This window comes from Atractosteus spatula, chromosome 6 (genome assembly GCF_055471065.1).
Source record: "Atractosteus spatula isolate fAtrSpa1 chromosome 6, fAtrSpa1.hap1, whole genome shotgun sequence".
In the NCBI taxonomy this organism is placed as follows: Eukaryota; Metazoa; Chordata; class Actinopteri; order Semionotiformes; family Lepisosteidae; genus Atractosteus; species Atractosteus spatula.
In genome coordinates, this window is record NC_142711.1 from 25,748,903 (window position 1) to 25,770,307 (window position 21,405).

The 21,405-nt window shown below is 34.9% G+C and overlaps 1 protein-coding gene across 1 annotated transcript in view; it reads right to left on the bottom strand.

Moving 5' to 3' along the window:
- The window catches only part of scn5lab (sodium channel, voltage gated, type V-like, alpha b), a 170,741-nt gene that overhangs the window by 94,659 nt on the left and 54,677 nt on the right, over nucleotides 1-21,405 (bottom strand). The window contains exons 9-12 of the mRNA XM_088918724.1: nucleotides 20,120-20,317; nucleotides 18,185-18,364; nucleotides 16,719-17,072; nucleotides 4,395-4,527 (exon numbers count right to left, since the gene is read on the bottom strand). Coding sequence (XP_088774850.1) covers nucleotides 4,395-4,527; nucleotides 16,719-17,072; nucleotides 18,185-18,364; nucleotides 20,120-20,317 — 865 coding nt within the window. The remainder of the gene's footprint in view (nucleotides 1-4,394; nucleotides 4,528-16,718; nucleotides 17,073-18,184; nucleotides 18,365-20,119; nucleotides 20,318-21,405) is intronic.

Consider the following 21,405-nt stretch of genomic DNA (forward strand, 5'->3'; position numbering starts at 1 on the left):
ATACCACAGGCTTATATTTAGAGTATTTATTTTTAATGCTTTAATATATACGGTTGTATAAATATATTAAGACTAAATGCATTACTAATTGAAATATTTTCTTGTCTGTACTTGTACAAAGCAATTACATATTAATAAAAAGAAACAAAGTGTGATCTTGAAAGGTTAGATCCAATACAAACATGCTATACTATTTATTGTTCAGGTCTTAGAATTATAGTCTATTTTTTAAAGATCTTGATGAACACATTATTATTGATGTACACAAATTATGCTTGCTGTATATTTAAAACAGATTGCATTAAAAAAAAATGTCTGAAACAGCAGACCTTAAGGATTAGTGACTCTTATGGTGTGCATTTTGGCATTGTTTCAGCCTGCATAAACATAAGCTTTGCCAGATTTTATTGATTTTGGAAAATGTACCCAATACTAAGCCTCCTGTAAACACATCTTTCATCAGCTATTGTTTCCTGACTGCATTGATCTCTGAAATTCTAGACAGGTATAATATTACCAACATTTCATTGTCAAAGCACAAAACAACACAGAACTGAAAGAGCAATAGCTAAAATACAATCCTCAACAAATATTTTTATTCCTTGTCAAAAGGTAAACAAATTTTACTCATCAGCCTTCAGAGTGAATGATTAGTTTCTGCCTCCATATTCTTGTCATTTTAATTACAATTCAGGACACTGCCACCTGTTTCTACAATGATTGTAGTCCACCGCTACAAAGTAAACAGTGGTTAAACCATTTAAGAAATGTCTGCATGTTTTTTAACTTGAATATCTGAAATTAGGATTACATTTCATTGCAATTGTGTTCTCTTCTCTTGTCATCCCCACTGAACTGCAATGCAATTTGATTTCTGAAAGTGAAGTTTTCATGAATTAGTAAGCATTCTACTTTATTTTTTTATTTTATTGGAGACGAGCGTACATCCTCTGTCTACCTGGTGAATTAATGTTTTTAGATGTAATCTCTGTGTTACAAAGCTACCCTTTTCTGTTAATATGGGAAGGATCTAGCTTGGCTGGCCATAAACATGAGTACTTTAAGGGTCACGATTTCATTTATTAATGTTTACAGTCAATGAGATTCTGCTGATTTCATTCATGATGTAGCATTGGCAAAATTACTTTCAATCATTTTGTTTAATGCTTTCTCATGTTTTTCCATTATTTAACTTTTAATATTAAATTTTCACTTATGTTTAAAAACTGCTCACAAAAACATCAGAATGCCAATTAACTTGCTCCTATCACAGGTGCTCAGTGATCAGAGGTAGAAAAATCTGACAATTTCATTATTTTCCTTTGCACAATTGTGATTCAAATTGCGCCTTCTTTCCTTGACTTTGCTTAATTTGTCTTATAGCTGAAGATCACCAGATCTTGTAACAAATTAGCTGGAAAAGAGACTTGCAATGAAACTGCAATGAAGTGCCAAAGTACACAGCCAGTGGCACTGACTCTCTTCAGGGAGGAAGATCGCATATTGTAAATCTGACACACACGTGTGTATTAAATTTAGGAGCTTATGTTTTGAGATTGAAACTTGACAGGTCACACACAACCTTGTTGTTTAAGCGGCAAATATGTCTTTCGATCAGCGTGCATTCTGTCCTTAATCACACAGATTATGAAATCATTTTATACATTAGATAAATGAAATACTAGGAGTTAGTTTTCTTTTATGCCCTGTCATTGGCAGAATACTACTTTACAGTCATTCTGCCTGTTTTTTTTATTGCTGGGAAATCATGGGTAAATTGCCCATTAAATTAATTTACAGTTAGCCCACAAGCAAAATAAAAAAGACAAACTTCTAGAAGGGAGAGGGTATTGTACAGATAGTGTTCCACAAATCTGCATGCAATATGTGCAGCTAAAAAACCAGGGGTCTCTTAAACTTTGCAATACATATTGTATAATTAAAGCTGTTGTGGTAAATTTGAGATAATTCTTAACCTATTGATAATGATAATGACAGACAGTTCTTTTTGTTTTTTTATAAGTTTGATTTAGGTTTTCATTCTGCCTTAGCTTTTAATCTCAAATGAGTTTATTTGTTTGTCTAGCTAAATTAAGCTGTTTTTCTTACACTCTTAACATCTCTAGTTGTTCATCTGTTAAGTATTCATTTGTAAAAATGCATAAGCAAATAATCCCACTGACCAATTGACAATGTTGGTGAAATAAAAGTCAAACCTAGAAAAATCACTAACCATCTCAGGAGAATTTAGATACAGCACATTAAGTAAAACATAACACTTTGCAATTATTTTTTTATATACTATACTGCACATATCCTGCTGTTTATTAACACCAGGCTGATATTTCATGATGGAATGGCACAATCATACTTTATAACTGCAGCATTTATGGGCCAATTGGTTGTCTAGTCAAGACTAATTGAGGCAAATCTGACACTAAATTCCAAAAAACAGAGATGCCCCCAGGGTACAGTAGTTGTCCAGATGAGAACACCTTGCATGTAATACCTCCTGTAGCAGGACCTTTGGGCACTGACAGGACCAACTTGTCCAGATGGAGAGATTTATCATTAAATCTGAGGCTTCACTAGAAAAGCAATTTCATAAAGTGAAAATACAATATACAGTATTCCACTAGGGAATTTGGATTTTTTAACAAATATATCTATTAACAATAAACACACTTTTAAAATCAAGATATGCCGCATAGGACATTACTGTGTGCAGTGCCGTGAAAAAGTCTGTGAAACACCAGGTTTGTCAGTATTGTAATATACTGTATATTATACCTAAAACATAGTTAGATGTCCATGAAAGTCTTATTAAAAGATTAATTTTATTTAAGGTATAACACACAGACGTAAAAATATTTTGATTATGTAACAAAATAATCCAACAAATATCCTCATGTGTATAAGTGAGTGAGCGCTTAGATTCAGATTGACTGGTGGCACCTCCTTGATCAACAATTACTTTAACTAGATATTTCCTGTAATTTTTTTATCAGCCTCTTGAATTGGCTTTTATACATTTTCGCCTATCCTTCCTTACTGAACTTTCACGTTGGTGATATTTAAGGATTTACTTGCACAAACAGCTTGACACAGGTCTTGTCATAGCATTTCCATGGGGTTTAGGTCCAGATTTTGACTTGGTCAACTCTTCCTCAGTTATTTTGTTCATTTGCTTTTATCATTATGTTCGCCTTGTGGCATGACCCAGTTTTGTCTCAGTATCAGCTGATAAATAGATGGCTTGACATTGTCCTCCAGAGTTTGCTGATACTGTGCCCTTCAGAATTCATGACTTTCCCACCACAATGCTTGACAATTGGAATGAGGTTCTCCTATTGGAAGGCAGTGCTTGATTTTTGCCACACAAAATGTTTTTCACTGTGGCCAAAAAGTTTGACTCATCTGTCAGTAGTGTTGAGGACCATTTGAGACGTGTAGCAAAATTATTTTTAGAGAGCAATTTCTTCCTGGTCATATTCCAATGGAAACCATTCCTATTCAGTCTTTTCCTGATGGGTGAGGCATGAACACTAACATTAGCAACAGCAAGAGAGGTCTGCAGATCCTTAAATGGTACTCTGGAGTTTTTGATGACCTCTTGGATGATCTTCTGAGTTGCTCTTGTGAAGATCTTTACATAAAGATCACTAACCTTTATGGTGAACACCAAAGCCACAAAGTTTTTGACCACTATATAGGAAAGGGGTGTCCAAACATAGTCTGTATTCACTTTTTGAACCTAAATATTGAATCTGATCACCCCCTTAATTGTGCTAAGCAAACTAGGGGTCACTTATTATTTCACTTATGCACTGTAAATGTGGAATAACACTTTTTTATGCTTCATATATCATTGCATCTTACAAAACATTGAAATGATAAATACAGTTTAACCCTGGTTTTGGTTGTGTAGGAAATAACCAATTTCAGTTAAACATCTTGACATCTTGATTACAAATTATAATTCCCATAAGTATACGGGGAAATCGGTTTCCTAATTTAAAAAGCCTCTTGGCATATGATAGAACCCGTGAAGCTTTGGCTCCATAGGCCAATGGTTTCTGATTTAAATACAGGCTAGGCCAGAAGTTGTTGGCTGGGCAGACATTCCCAGAGGGCAGTGCGCAAGTTGGCAGAGCATTGACGTGACTAGATTGGTTGGAAGCCAGTGAAATATTATCCTCTTGTATTCCACAATAAGGAGTGTAGGATACCTATGCTTTTTAAATTCTCTCTCAAACTGCGGTTTGTTTGTAACAATGAAGCAAGTTCAGCAATAACTGTCTGTTGTAACATAGAATACTGTCAGTTTACAAAAGGGAAAACAGATTTTTTTTTAAATAGGAACATAAATCATAGTGAGATGTAACATTTCTTACCCTCCATAGCATTAGTTAGCACACTGGCTGCACTTAGGGCTCGTTCTCTTTGAAATGGCTCCTCTAAAAACTCTGCAGCAGACAATCTGCGAGGGTTTAACATGTTGCTTGTCTCATTTGTGCAATTCAGCATCTGCATTGGAAAAAAAGAGATCAGGTCGGAGAAACATGTGCAGACTAAATCCAAAACATGAATCAGCTCCCAACAAAAATGCAATCTGATCAATATGAAAATTCAACATTCAGAATTAATTATTAACAGGTAATATGACATGCACATACCTGTACTGTAATTTTATTTACATGTTAAATACTGACTTTAACAAGTTCAACTAGGCAACTACATGTAGGTCCATTATGTTGAGCAGCATACTGTAGTTTATTACACTGTACTTGTTTGTTTGTATATATTATGCTGACCGTTCAAGCCATACGGTGAGGTTTTGTAAGTGTAGGAAAACCCTAAAAGAAGAAAATCTTTTAAAACAGTCCCCGAGCCAACAGTTTCTCTGTTCTTATGAGTCCATAACACAGAAGTTTATTATATTAAATTCTAACAGTAATGTTGTGTCAGAATTGGCAATCCTATTATGAGCTGAGGTATTGCTCCTTATTATTACAAAGCATGACATTGTTTTCCTGCAAAGACATTACCAGCTGTATGAAGAAGCTCATTCATAAAACATTATTATAATCTAAAACTGATTCAAGCATGTCAGACTTTAATTCCAAACTTAAAGAAATGGAACAAAAGGTTTATAAGACAGTCAGCATACAAGTGCTCTCAAGTCACTCAGATGTATAGAGTACCTACTGAGGCCAATAGCCCAGGTTCCTGGCTCAACCCATTATCAAATAGAGAGCATGGTTTCCTACAGGGCAGGACATAACTGTGCAAGTGCCACGGGAGATGGGAAGGCTTATGGACCAGCCTCATTGGGAGGGTTTCCTTTTTTCCCTGGGACCTGGCTTTGCAACTGCAAACCTGCAGCAATACCAGTGGGCCATCACCACTTCTCTGATTGGAGCTAACACAGAGCTACCAGGCACTGTGGAGTCTCTGCCCAGATCTCTGCCCAGGGAGGTGATTGAAGGTAAGCATTTAAAGGAATTCATTCATCCTGTGCAGCATAAGAGTTGCAGCAGTAAGATGAATAATTGCCAAAACACTGGCAATCCTAAACTCAGTGAGTACAAAACCACAAACTGAAAGAAGTAACTGGAGAGTCCTACAGTATATTTAAATAATGTAAATATATGAACATATGAAGCACGTCTGCCTCTGAGTTTAAAATCAAGCGGGTATATACGAATTATCAGGACCATTTTTGTACAAAGGTTCTCAATAAATACCATTATAATGCAACAGGGCAAGCAATAAAATAATTCTAAAAAAAATCTTCAGGTTATTAAACTCCTACAAAACCTTAAACCCAAGGACATTCATCCTGAATAACTACTGCCATTCTGTCAGATGTCAGTTCCTCCAAAGAGGAGTTTTTTTTCAATAATTTCTTTCCCTTTTGCTGAGAGCAACTGCAAGCGTAAAGTCTAAAGCTTTTGGTCCAAGGGTACCAAGAGTCAAGAAACCCCTTTTGAAAGACATCCTAATTGAAGTACTTTATTTAAACTAAATCTTTATGGAGCTGTCTCTGGATACAATTAATGAGAAATAAACATTGTGTCAGAGAAAAAAAACATTTCTATATTTAAGTGGCTACAATACTTCAGTTTGGAAAACAAATACATACTGTATAATGTACCAAAAAGTCACTTGTTGCAGATACAGTATATACCAGGAATATGGGTTCTCTTTGGGTTTTAGATGTGAATAATAACATGTGCTAAGTACACTTCTAAACGATGATTTTAAATGCCTGTTGTTGACTTCTTATCAATCTCACATTTTGAAGTCACAAGTCAAGTCAATTAATTTTACAAGTGACTACAGAGCTTTTAGCCTTGCTGTAGATAGCACTGCACAGAATAAATTGCTGCTGAACTGACTCATGCCTGACATCAGTGCCCAGCATTTCTCAGAATACCAACCCAAGAAACAGAAGAGGATGTTTAATTGTACCTTATTCCATGGTAATGGATTGAATCCATAAAGAAGCAGGGGGTTTTCAGTAAGTGGTAGTTTCACATGGAACATTAGAGGCAAAAATGCTTTAAAATATTTTTCATTTCACTATTTCGCACACAGCATTTTTCCATGAACATTTTAAACATTTTATTTTGAACCTATCCTAGCACCTCACTTTACCAGTAAACCATCACATTATCAAATGCCTTCTGATTCATATGCTGATAAGTGCTTGATGTAAATGGGACACATTATAAGGCTACATGCCATTGGGGTTATCTGTCCACTTTACAGAAATTACAGGGATTTGGAGTCATTTATTCCATATTTGCACTCTGTAATGACCCTGCAATTATTTAATGTCCTTCTGCTCCTCTGTAATCGGCAACCTGATGCAGAGTCACTTTGCCATTTTGCACACCCACACATGTTTTGGCTATCTGAAATACCAGGCCATCTTCACACAAATGAACAGTACACTCAGAGCATCGCCAAATGAGTATTAGTTGCCATGGTGCCAGCAGTGCATTTCCTAGACAACTAAGAGTCTGCTGTGCATCCCTTTTCACAGTCGTTTTAGCACAGGAAACTCCAAATGAAAATGTTTAGTTATTTCAGTCTGGCATCTGTGTCAGTAACACGCTAATGTTGACACTGGAATGAAAATGTAACATATTTTACCCAAGAATGTCTTTGGAAAAAATCATTGCAAGACAATAATAATCTTGTGAAACCTGTTACTGCTTATATGATATTTTCACTCTGTGTATTTGTGTTGTTATTTTTCTATTAATTTTAATCTGTTTGGAATACAATTAATAATTATTTCACACTGGAACAAGTAATAGGTTTATTCCATGCTGAAAAGAGAAGAGAGAAAACACAATGTTTCGGTTGTGAAGCCTTTTTCAGGTGTGTGGAACGCTTCACAGTCAAAACATTGTGTTTTCTCTCTTCTCTTTTCAGCATGGAATAAACCTAATGCTTGTTCCTTTGCAGACTATGCATGCTGACGCAGCTACCCACCTGAACTACTTCAACCTACTTCTGCTGTGACCCACTATTTTCTAGATCTATTCATCATTCCTTCTCCTCTTTCCTGGGCAATTTGCCCCCCTCTCTCACTAAACCAGAAATCCGTCTCTTCACAGCGATCTGTTCCAGGACCAGGCTTTCTAACCACCTCCTATTTCTTTATAGATGTCGTCGTTATAATATAATTCCTAAAGGATTTCACCTATAATTGAACACTTTTTCTATTACTTGTTCCTTTGCAGCCTACGCAAGCTGATGCAGCTACCCACCTGAATTATTTAATACCGCCTTACTACTGTATATACTGTAGGTAACTGTACATATACAGTACAATACAGTCTATATATGTCCCCGTTTTAGTCATAAAACACTACCACATCTTAAGGAAAGACTATTTACCATGGTCAAAGAGATATTAAGAGATGTGAAACATTTTAATGCCCAGCTTCTGATCTGCTCTTTTATACAACTTTCTTCTTGAGGTGTTTTGAAAGCTCCTTTGTCTTTACTGTTGAGTCTTTGCTTGAAATTCATCCCATCCCTCGATGGGGGGACCTTACAGAGAAAGGAGGATTTATTTGGAAATAATGAGAACCACTGTTATTGCACACAAAGTCCTATTAAAGTAATTAAGTGATTTTTAATTTTGTGCAACTAAATTAATTTAGGTTTGCCACAGCAAACATTTTGAATAGTTATGAAATCTTGACTTTTTGATTTTTTCTTATTAGTATTCCTAGCTATTTGTTTTGTTTTGTTTTTTGCTTTGAATGCATGGAGTAGGTTGTTATAAATATTAACTGCTAATTCAATGCAAGCTTTAAAACAAAATGTGAAAACTGTGCAAGGGTCTGAATACTATTGCAAGGTACTGTACAGTATATTAACAGTATACACTTCTGTGCTTTCCATTTAGCTGCCTTTAATAATTCATTACTCTCCTAGGGACAGATATCTTTCTAAAAACAAAGTCAAGAAGAATTAAAATCCTTAGATCAGTGTTACTTTGTATGGTTTAATATAAGCCCCATTTCTGGGATTACAGTAATCAGTGCACTTCATAAGCATATGTCACTGTAACTATAGTACCAACAAATTACATCATCCATACGATTTTGCTTTCTCCCTTTCTAGATGTTTACTGTTTTTATATTGAGAGCTGTTCACAAAAACTACTCTACTACTCTATGTACCAGAATTTGAAATTTGATATGGGTGCTTACACTTTGAAGAAAATTGCTAGATGTGTGTGCAGTCTTTTTGTGGACCTAATCTTCACTTCACAAAAACATATGCAATATAATATATCCTTTTTTTGCAGAACCTCAAGAATATTTGGCTTGATTACTACAGCTCTATTCTTGGGTAAAGATTATTACAACCAGGACTGGCTTAAAATGAACTCTATAGTACCTCTGAGCAAAGTGTGTACAAATGTTTCATCTAATTTAATTAATATGAAGAAGGCAGTTTGCACAAAAGTATTCTTAGAGGAAAATTAGGGACCTACGTATAGATTAGGAGGAACATTACCTCCTTTTCTAAACTTCATCATGGAGTGTTCTTAAGAACTGATTATACAGTGAGCCAAAATGAATCCATATTTCAGGACTTCCTACAGTATATCCCGAAAGTAAATAATAAGATTCATTTTCAAATTTAGAGAGAAAGGTATACATCTGTTCAAAAACAGATCATGAAGAGAGAAGTACACTACAAAAGATCTACCCTTTCCAAAATATTTGAGAAGGAAATCTCAAGAAAGGGTTCTGATTAATATATTTGTATTTGTTAATTTTTTTATTGAGTATTGTGAGTAACTGATGCTGTATAATTACAGTATTTCAATAAATTGTTATTTTCTGTGTGTATCTTTTGTGAACAGAAAGTGCATACAAAGCGATGTCTGCTTCCTTCCCCAAGACAATCGTACACAGCAGTACATCATTTTAATGAATCCTAGTATGACCTCCAATAGTTTTAGGGATTTCTTTTAAGGTTTTAAATTCTAATTTCAGTCATGATTCCAAAGGATACTAAAGCAGGTTCTTAATGATCAAGACTGATTTACTCAACAGGAACAAATAAAACTTCAATTCCCATTGCTAAAAATACAGAAAAGGCTGTTTTTAAAATGTCATGCTTGTGTCCCTCTCATTAGAATAATTGCACTGTACAATCTGCATTGTGAATTGGGAGCTCAAAGGGGAGGAAATTCTATTAGTGTCTGTGAAGCATTCGGTTTGACAAGACAGACAAAGCTCAGGATCCTGCTCACAGAACAGCAGTAAAGCTTCTCATGTATGAGTCACACAAAATGATTCCGCTCTATTGTAGGAACTGGAGCCCTTTCAAAAGCTTATTTCAACATTATAATCATAATCCCCACAAACAACGATGAAATTTCCATTCTGTTTTGAGTGACTGTTGTAATTCTATCTTTTTATTCTTAAATGCACATTAAAAAGGTATGTCTTTAAAAAAACAACTTAATTTAATTTTCCAGTTAGTCAAATTCAAAATTTCACGCAATTGCACAGTTAACATAAGGACATAACATAAGGAGAATTTACGTTTTTATTTAGTGTTATATAAAAAGGAAAGGAAAAAAAAACAAGAACAGCCTTTCTAACAACAAGGAGAAGGGAATTTGGACATCTTAAAATTTGTACTTTAATACAGTATGTACTTAAGATATATATGTATTCATATATAATAGAAAATAAGCAACTGCCTACATTTTCTGAAGATCTAGTTTCAACAATATCTTTGTGCGTTATTAAGGCATATTATTAAGGATGGGGAATTTGTCTTTTCCATTTCAGGAACCAGTGCAAAGAGCACTGGTTAGAGCTCTAGCCTGGAAAGTCATGGGACCCAAACACCGTTGTTGTACTCTTGAGCAAGATACTTCTCAAATTACTCTAATAAATGCCTAGCTGCATAAATGGCTCTCCAAGTTGTCATATTTGACTTAACTGGTAGAATAACGGAATATAAAATCTCAATATCCTGAACAAAAAAAAAAGATATATACAGTATATCAAATAATTTTACACCTGTTTTCTTCAAATTACATAATGACGTTGTGCGACTTCTCTTAAGTTCTTAACAATGTTGAATTCGTTCTGACACCTTATCTTTTCTTTTAAACGTTTAAACGAATGGAAATTGGAAATAGGAAATGCTTCTTTCCATTTTTGAAAAATGAAATCAAGACTTAACTTTCTAGAAATGATGTTGCTGCCCACTAGATAATAGATATGCATATACAGTATGCTATGGTCTGTTTTTGCCTACACTGTACCTAACCAGGCATCTAAATGTGTTTTTTTCATATTACACAGCTTAGTCTTCAGTGTCAACTTTGAAATTACTGGCTAGTGTTCTAAGAAATCTAGCTAATCAAATACGTTTTGCTTGATTATTTTAAATATAATAATAATTAGTGCACTTATATAGCACTTTTCTAGACACTCCACACAAAGCTCTTTACAGGTAACAGGGACTCTCCTCCACTTCCTCTTCCACCAATATGCAGCATCCACCTGGATGATGCGATGGCAGCCATATTGCACCAGTACGCTCACACTCAGTAAAGGGAAATTCCAATGGGAAATTTGGCCAGGACATTACACCCCTACTCTTTTTGAGAACCACCCTGAGATTTTTAATGACCACAGAGAGTCAGGACCACGGTCTTACATCTCATCCGAAGAATGGTGCCCTTTTATAACTGAATGCCCTTGTCACTATACTGGGACATCAGGACCCACATAGACCACCAGGTGAGCACCCCCTGCTGGCCCCACTAACACTGGTTAGTGCAACCTTAGCTTTTCCCAGGAGGTCTCCCATCCTGGTACTGACCAGGCTTACACCTGCTTAGTTTCAGTGGGTTGCCAGTTGTGAGTTGCAGGGTGAAATGGCTGCTGGCAAAGCTTAGCTGTCAGGAGTGGGATTTGAACCCACACCTCTATTCAGAGACCAGAACACCCAAGCGAGCTGAAAAGACATGACTCCTTGAGTCTGGCGCCTTAGACCACTTAGTCATGCTGATGAGCAATATGGCAAATCAAGAGTGTGAGGATGATGAAAGTAGAAGAAATGTAGTGGATTTCTTCAAAAGAATGAGACTCAGTAAAGAAAATGAACATGAATATATTAATATCTGCTTGTACTCTTTGATGCACTGGCACTCTGTCCAAGTTGTATCCTGCCTTGCACCCTTTGCTTACCAGGTTAGAATCCAGCTCCTCCATGACCCAGTACTAGATAAAGTGGTTAGAAAATGTATGGAAGGATTATACCATATATATACTTTATGTCATTAACCTTTTATTAATTAAAAACAGGACTATATTAATGGCAACATCAATGATAATATTTATGGTATCCCTGAGACTTACTGTACTATCATGTATTTTAACAAATGTTATGGAAAATTATGTAGTTGTTACATCTTTTCAAACAATTAAAAGACAGTCACAATGTCAATTGCAGCCACTACAAAGGTGTTACAGGGGATACATAATATCTCGTTAAAATAAAGCTTAGCCTACTTTTTTTCGTTTTGACATTGAAAAGCCTAATTTTAAATGATTTTGAAAGCTTTCTGTTGTACTTTTAGCTACATACTGTGGGCACAGTTCATATTACCTTCACCACCACAACTTGAAAAGAAACCGTTAAAGTAAAGTATTTAGCATTTTATTCAAACATTACAGTTTGTGCTAATTGGATTTAGTAAGTGTGAGATGTATAAATACTGCCTGCATTCCTTTGGAGATAACTGGAAACAAATTATTCAGTATAGACAAATTGTCTATATCACTGAGGCATGAGACTAATTTGTAGAAAAATAGCATTTCAATTTTCTTTTTACATAAAACACTACAAAATGCATATACTGAAGACAGGGAGACTGAAGTGATAAAAATTCAGCGATATACAGATCCATTCATTCATTCAGAATACATGACAAACAATGCAGCATAATGTGGTATACATACTGCATTGCACTGTGCTTTCTTTTTTAAATATTCTGTTGCAGGAATATTTTGTAAAACTGCCAGGTGGTGCAGTGAATGCTTAATAACACCAGTGGCGGTTTGAAACACCTGGTTTCAAATCTCGGTCAACGTTCAGCCCCGTAGGAACAATCTTTTTCCAATTATAGAATTTAATTTGTATACTGTTTTGACTTTTATTAATTTTATGCTAAATTTCAAATTTATTTAAATAATGCTGTCTGTTAAATATTAAATTAATATTAGTAAAGAAAGTAGGAATGTTTTAAAAAACAAAATTACTCAGCTGGAAATATAAAAAAGCTTGTACTAAGTTTGTAATCTAAACAAGATCTCTGATGTGCTGATTACACTCTACAGCTGCAAACATGAGCAATTATCTGTGTTTGAAAATGAATGTGCTGCCAAAGCATATAAAATCATCATAACATTTACAGACATTTCCAGCACATACCTACTGTATAATGTACAGTATATGTTGTACTGTTTATACTGTATACAGTGTATTTTACACAATATATACCTACAGTATTATGAGACATTTACATGACTGAGTTAAAGTCTTTGATGCAGAAAACATTTATAAAAAAGGCGGAATATTGTTGTGTACTTTTTAAAAAATATTTTTAGCTATCACTACCAGCTACTGTATGTATACAAGGTATAATATATTTATATTTATAAATTAATATTATGCATGACATTCAGAGAAGTTATACTTTTGTTGCTTTCATTTTCAGCTATAAAAATGTCCCTTTAAGTTATATAATTCCATAATAATAGTCCATGTAAGTGGATTTAAAGATGCATAGTAGAGATAAAGATTAAATGAAGCAATCAACTTCTAACATACCACAAGTGCCAACTATCGATCGTCTTTAGCCAGTGAATCACAAACCATACTGTGCTGTACTACCACGAACGCAGTACTAAGAATTAAGGTCAATATGGCCCGTTTCCAAGTGATACAACTTTTAAGAAAGACTTAAGTAGTCTGTACTAATAGTTATATTAAAATTGGAATTCCTAAAAGAAATATGATATAAATATACAGTGTTCTCCTATAGTATTGAGACACATTGTGATTTTTACTTTAAAGACAAAGAATTTGTATTTGTGTTCATGAAATTAATATGATCAATTAACATGAAATCTGGAGAATGACCTGGTCAGCCTACAATTTTTCACGATTTTATTTTTTTCCCAGTGAACTTTTATTGCATTAGCCTTATGTTTGGGGTCATTGTTATGCTGCATAACAAAGTTCTGCCTAAATTAAATATGTAAGCCTTATCTTCTATGTAGGCAGGCAACATGTTTCTGTAAACTCCAGAATTAATTCTGTTCCTGCAATCATTACCTACATTATCAATAAAGATGAATGAGCCAATTCCAGAGGTTGACATACTGTACATGTGATGTTTTTTAGCACATCTGCAGTTCTTTTGTCTCCCCACCTTAAACCTTTCATTTAACTGTATTCCAAAACTTCTTTCTCCTGGCTCATTGTAGTACTTCTGGGTAAAATATCTTTTTTTTGTGGCATATTTATTCTTGGTGGTGATGAGAGTTTACACCTTGCAGTACACACCTTTGCAGATTTTGATCAGCCCCACTCTCCTTGCCCCTTTCCTTGACAGTTCTGATAATTTTCTGTCATCATCTGTAGTGTTTTTCTTGCGTGTCCCAGGCTCGGCTGATTGGTAATTATATCTGCTGTTTACTTCTTTAGTATATTACAGATTGTTGATTTTGGTATGTCCAATGTTCAATTTCTGTAGTATGGTTATGATTGAGTTTGTCTTTTATTTGAACTTCCACAATGCCTGTTTTTCTTTGTCAGAGTTGTAATTTCAACTTTTGTCTAAAGACTCCAAATACTGAAGTCAAAGTGAGACAGGTTTGGATGCAGGAACATAGGATGTTCCTTGGATGTCTAATTACTTGACCAAGGGACTCCTGTGAGCTTATTGTCGCATTACTTTTGCTCATTTTACATAAAGATATTCAGCATTCAATTTGTTTAATTGAATACCTAAATACCTCCTATCCTTGTGTTACTTTCGCACAATCTGTAAATTGTATTGTAAATTGCAGTTGTGTAATTTATTGTATCCAAATTTTTTTTTCTTTTCGTTAATCTAATCCCTAGAAATTCCTGTCCTTCTACTCTTCTATCCCTCTTAACGAGCTCATGGACAAAGCATTTCATTGCCGACAACACTGCTGCATGCTGTACTGTTCGTCCATTGATAAATAAACCTTGATTGATTGAGAAATAAAATATAGTATACAGTACAGATTGGTGCAGAGTAATAGCCAGATTCACATATACCAAGGCCAGCGCTATTCAATTGCATAATGTACTACACTATATACAGTAGTATGGTAAATAATTAAGTTACCCTCCCCTTATATGATAATTCATTGGGTTTTACGGTTAATAAAATAACATTGATCAACTAAAACAAACAACAGTAATCACAAGCTTATGGTAATCAGCAGAAATAAACAACATGAATCCCTCATCAATCCAGCAGATGCCTGCATTTTCAAGTCATTTCCCTGCTCTGTGATTAGCACACAATACTGTAACGAAAAAGGCAATACATCTGCCACTCAGCTTATGAAGTTTTCTCCAGCTTGGCATTTTCCACACCACTGACAAACTGGGGAGTGTTCATTACAATATAAAACAATACAACGCTGAGATGCCAATACTTGGAAGTGGGTGCTTTGGTGGGGGACATGGAGATTTGTCAACAAGAAAAACAACAAAAGAACAAAAGCTGTGCTTTACAACTTTTGGCTTGGTTTCATCTCGATCTACTCATCTTCCATAGAAAACCTCGTCACCCAGCCCGAATTGTGAATAAGCAAATTTGCAAATGTTAAAGATGTCAGGTACCCTACTGTAATTAAGAGCTGTACTGTACTTATCTGTCATGTATTTTGATATTAAAGAGAAGCTATTATTATTATTATTATTATTATTATTATGTCCATACTAACTAATCCCCAGTTTTGACTTCACCATTCTAATACTTTTGAAGGGCACTGTATCTTGAAGCATCAAAATAAACATACCCCAAAGACAAGGTTTATTATTTAAAGCATTTCAATGAATTTAAATGAGCTACAGAATGCAATACATTGTTTAATTTACCAATAAGATTTTCCAAGGGAGGAAATTTGGCAATAATGCACCAGTCTTTTAAAAAGAACTTCCAATAACAGAATTTTGATGTGTTACTTCTACAGTTCAGCTCCATATGCACTGTACCATTTTACCTTATTAAACTGCATTAGTCTGAAGGATGCTTTTCCATTCAACTGTGCCACAAGGTACAGTATCAGATATTGTTTGGAGCTTAACACCAATAAAATACAAATTTTGTAGGGGCAGTCTGCAATGTACAAAAGTGATGAAGATGCACGTGCTGAAGACAAGGAAACTGTTTTGGAAAAGCTTGGAACTCATCATCATGTTATGTCTTATTTAACTACAAGCACTAAGGGAGATGTTATTATAATGTTTTATGTCCCGACTACACTGATATACACCCTTCGCAATAATTATTAATGGCTTGATGGAGCGCAGCTCGCAAATAACTCAGGGTCACAAATAATACCTGTTTCAAAATCCCAAAAAAGAAAAAAAACACTCATTAAAGCTGACTGCAAGAAAATGTACCAGAGAAGTAATAGAGTACCAGGAAAAAAATATTCTTCATACAGTATACCTCTCTCAGTCTTTTATGCTCTTTCTTTTGACTTTGAAAAAGTCAAATAGCTCCCTTTCTTAGAAGATTAAGCCAGAACAGAAAGCATAAACTAAGGATAAAGCAGAACTCAGAACCACTTTAAAAAATGCAGTATTAGGATGTAATGAGAACAATGAGAAAAAGATCAAATAAAATGAAGTAGTCCTTCAATCCCAAGGGAACACAAGTGAACTGTTTAACATCCAGAAGGCTTAGAGCCATATAATAACTATGTTATTATAAAAAAAAACATGTGTACCAAAATAATCTATTAAAGCATGTCCACATTGTAGGAATATGAATTTTCAGGATTTACCAACACATTGAAAACCACAAGTGCAGACAGTGCTACAAAACATAAACAAAATTTCACATGACAACGTTTAAAGGAAATTCATGTGGTACTCACGTGGTCTTCTGTGTTTACTTTATCCACCATAACTACAGGCAATGTTAAAGCAGAAGGAGGTCCCAAAGAAGAAACTCCATTCCGATCTACTGTGATATTCAGCTTTCCGTTGATATTCAGAATGGGAGTGTTGCCTTGGGAACAGTGGCTACTTGTGCTGTGGGCACTAGTTCGCCTTCTAGACCAAGGTATGACAAGGGACCCAGTGCGACTCGCATTGTCTCCATTTGCACTGCATTCATCATCTGCAAAATCTGTCTCTGATTCTTTATTTCGGGAACGAAAGTTGAAGATGCTACACTGGCTCTCCCTTCGATTGGCAGAGGAGAGTGTCCGAGCAAGAAAGACATTACCCTGATACAAAAAAGAAGATATTAGTAAGCACTCACTTGGGGTTGTATTCCCGAGGACTCAGTCTTAGTCTCAATCTAGCATTTGTTTCAGTTCATTTTTTTTGCAATTCTTACAAGTGAAAAACCGACTCCCATTGTTAGCAAGAAAACACAATAATGGAGCAAGTTTTAAAAATAGCAAAACTAACCTGACATGTTGATTGCCAGGGCACATTTTGAGACAAAATTTCTTATATAACACCCACAGGACAGCTTTGTAATTATCAGAGAAGCAAGGGGAGTCTAGATGACTAGGAACCACTGCTATCAGCAATAGTATACAGCATATCAATAGTAGCGAAGGAGTGTGACCATATCGCCAGGTGTATTTCTAATTTTTTTATATGAAAATGACTTTACTAAAATGAGGTACAGATATTTACAATGGCAGGCATGCTTATATGACAATACCTTCAACCGTTGTAAGTAAGATGTCCATGAGCATTTCCACATTTGGAGATGTTCAAGGTCATAAAACAGTGTTCTGTCCCACAACAGAAAAAAACTAAAATACATTTTGTTTGACACATTAACCTGTTATTTACCTAGAGTGTATGTTATTTTTGTAGAAGTATTCAAAAGATGGTTCTGTTAAAATCACATCCACAATCCTAATACAATACATTAGTTTTTTAGTTTTCCAAAGATTGTGCACTTGCTGTATACCATACAGATTTCCATGCATTTGCTGTGTCTTCTATTCCAGTTTAATGTTTTAATCTATTTTGTTATATCAATAGACCTTTCATTTTTATAAGCATAAAATACATTTACATGTACAATAAGCATTCTCATGCCATAATTATCAAAATTCTCTTAGAAGTAATGTCAGTGCACAGAACCAATCAGAAATAAACTGATATTAAATAAAAGTTAAATATAGACATAAAATAGAAAAAGAAAAAAATAGATGAAAACTTAATTGCATCTACTGTACATGCAGGTAATTATATCACTGTACTTAAATAATGCAGAAATGGTTTTATTCTGATCTATAATATACCTTTGCCCTGGGACTTTTACATTGATACAGATCAATCATTCATGTTGTTTCACAAGTAATGTGAATTTTACCCTCTGCCTATCTTCAGTGTCCTGCTTTGCTGTTTTATCTTCTGCATCATCTTCGGCCCCCTCTGATAACGTCTTATGCTTTTTTTTCCTGTTCCGTCTTTCCTTAGTGTCTTTCATAGGAAATGGGGACATTTCAGGTGACAGGACTGAGTCTGTCTCCTGAACTTTGTTCACAATTGCCTGAAAGTAGGAGAACAATCATATTGTACAAGTCTGCATTAAAAAAAATGTTCAGTTTTTATATTAGATATTAAATCTTGTAAAGTGCATGAAGGAATTTGTCTACAATAGCTAATCAGGAAAAGTATTTTTCAAGATAGACTAGATTAATGTACCACTTTTTGACAAATGTTTTTTTAAGACATTATAGTCATATTATTTCCAAATGGATAAATTATCTCTGACAGTTCTTGAAACATCAGCAGTCTTTCTCATTTACTTCCAGTTACATTATATTATGGATTAACCTAGATTAACATGGAATTCTAAATATAATATTTACCGAAAGTATATTATTATAAAAATATACAGTTCTGACATTCAATGTTTTAGATCTTTAAGATGTGAAAGCAAAAATACTATTACACCACCTCCCCAAGTTACAAAAGACCTGGTTTTCTAAATTCAGCTTTATGTAAAACCATCTGTGGACCCCACAATAAAATTTTTGAGGTAAGGAGAGTTTACATTACATGTGTAAAGAGTAAGTAGTGCAGCAAGTTCCTTCCGCAGATGAATAGTGCAGAATGAGCGAACTGCGTCTCCACCAGAGCTCTATTTTACACTTCGGTATTGCTTTCCTGTTTGTATGGTAACGTACTACAGTATATGCATATTGTCTTGCGTTTATTGGGAGTAGTCCATATTCAGAGAAGCAACCAAGTGATACTGTCATTCTTATAATTCTTATAATTTACTGTGCATTTTATTTTGTGTTTAAATACTGAATTGTATAGTGTAAAGAAATTTACAATTTTTATAAATTATTCTTTTTATTCTGTTTTAAGTCTATGGTGTATTTGGATTTAATTATTTTGAATAAAGGGTTTTATTAATTTTTTTCATTACTCTCCCTCTATATAAACAGAAAAGTTTCCTTCCTGTGTCTCTAACTCAGGGACTGCTAGCCATGACTGTGTTCTCTCTCTTGCTCTCTAACCCCTCAATGATGAGCACACACACCTGTTAACCAATAAATTATAATAGACCCTGGTGAGTCTGCAGTTCTGCTCTACTGTCCCTCCTTTCTCACTCATATAACATCTGCAGTAATCAAGAGAGGATAGCTGTAATATCATAAATGGTCATTCTCTATCTGTATCTACACAAATTGCCACTTCTGACTTACGTAAAATTTGGGTTAAGTCAAGAGACTGTAACCAGGGGAATGAATATATTTCTTACCATTTGCACGCTAATATGAATTCCAAAAAGGCAATATACTATATTATTTGTATATATTATATAGAAGTCACAAATGTTTATTAATGCTAAAACAATTTTAGGTGAAGGAAATAACTTGAGTTGCCATATACTGTATGAATAGCTGCACAACTGCAAAATCCAATGCATCCTCAACTCAGACATACACCAAGACAGCAAGGACACTCTTGGCAGCCAAATCCCTATTGCCATTGACATTTTGGATTCAAATTTGTATTCGCTTTCACAGAGAACAGTTTATTCTGGATAAACTCTTAAGTCTAAAATATAATACACAACTGAAAGACAACCAAGATGGTTTTTGATAGTCACAAATTAATATTAGAATGTGTCTTCTAATAAATTGTATGACAGATATACCAAAGCATCTGTAGATGAGTCTAATGCAGTGATAATAAAACTGCCCCCCCCAAAAAAAAATATTGCAGAAACATTCAACTGTTGACACATTCTGATGATTTGCTTAGAGTGGAATGTGGGTCACAGGCCGACCTGCTGTTCCTTTCGGAGCTGCTCCATCGCTTCCTGGAATTCCTTTTCTTTTTGCCAAGCTTCGGCAATGGTGGCCTGATTCTGCTCCTCGTAAGCCATGGCCACCACTGCCAGGATCAAGTTGATGAGGTAGAACGAGCCCAAGAAGATCACCAGCACGAAAAATATCATGTAGGTCTTGCCCACAGATCGGAGAGTCTAAGGTCAGGAGGAATTGCAGTGAGTGAAACAGGTGCAGATTTTACTGCTTATGCTGCCTACTGATGCTCGTAATCAGAAAGGGATTAAAGTGCCTCAGTAAATTGTGTGAAATTCACATTCCTTTCTCTCTCTATAAACACCCCTCAAACTAAAACCCATCGCTGGGGGTTTCAAAAATAAAGCTCAACAAATATATAAGAGAACTATCTTTTGCCATTTTTCTTATGATGCTCTCATCAATATTGCATGTTCTGAACACAATCATATTTTAGCAACTTTGTGTTTTATTCCTGTTGGAGACACATTTTCCCAGTTTGATATCAGAACATAATGCCAGATACTCTTTGTCTAACCTGATCTCATTTTAATTAGTAGCTTAATACGCAGAAAAGGCTAAGAGTTATTTAGACTTACAATATGTAACAAAAGTGTTTAGAAATGTATCTATAGACACTATAATTAATAATAGTATGACATTTAAACAAGTTTATTTCAGTTATTATGTAATTAATTATTGGACTGTATCTCACATGGATTTCTGTTCATTTCAGAAATCAAGTTTTTAAGTTTTGTTACAGAAACCCCAAAATTAATTTGTATTTTCACAAGACACTAATCTGAACTCCATTGCAATTGAAATACGAACAGCATTTCAATTTGAATTGATATGATCACTAAATACGATTTATGTGTGCAATGGATATTAATTTGGTTTAAGGAATAATGACACAATGAAATTGTAAAATCTTAATTATGTATTACTGATAATATTATTAAATATCCATAAATCCATTTTCTAACCACTTTATCCAATTCAGGTTTGCGAGAGAGCTGGAGCCTCTCCTGGCAAGCAAGAGGAGCAAGGTAGGATATGCCCTGGACAAGACACCAGTCCATCTCAGGGCACACACAGACACACACACACACACTTACACCAAGGCCAAGTCAGTTAACCCACCAGTATGTCTTTGGACTGTGGAAGGAAACCTGAACACTCGGAGGAAACCCATGTGAACACAGGGAGAACATACAGTACACGTACTGTAAGAATTCCACGCACCCCAGGTCCAGAACTGAATCCAGGA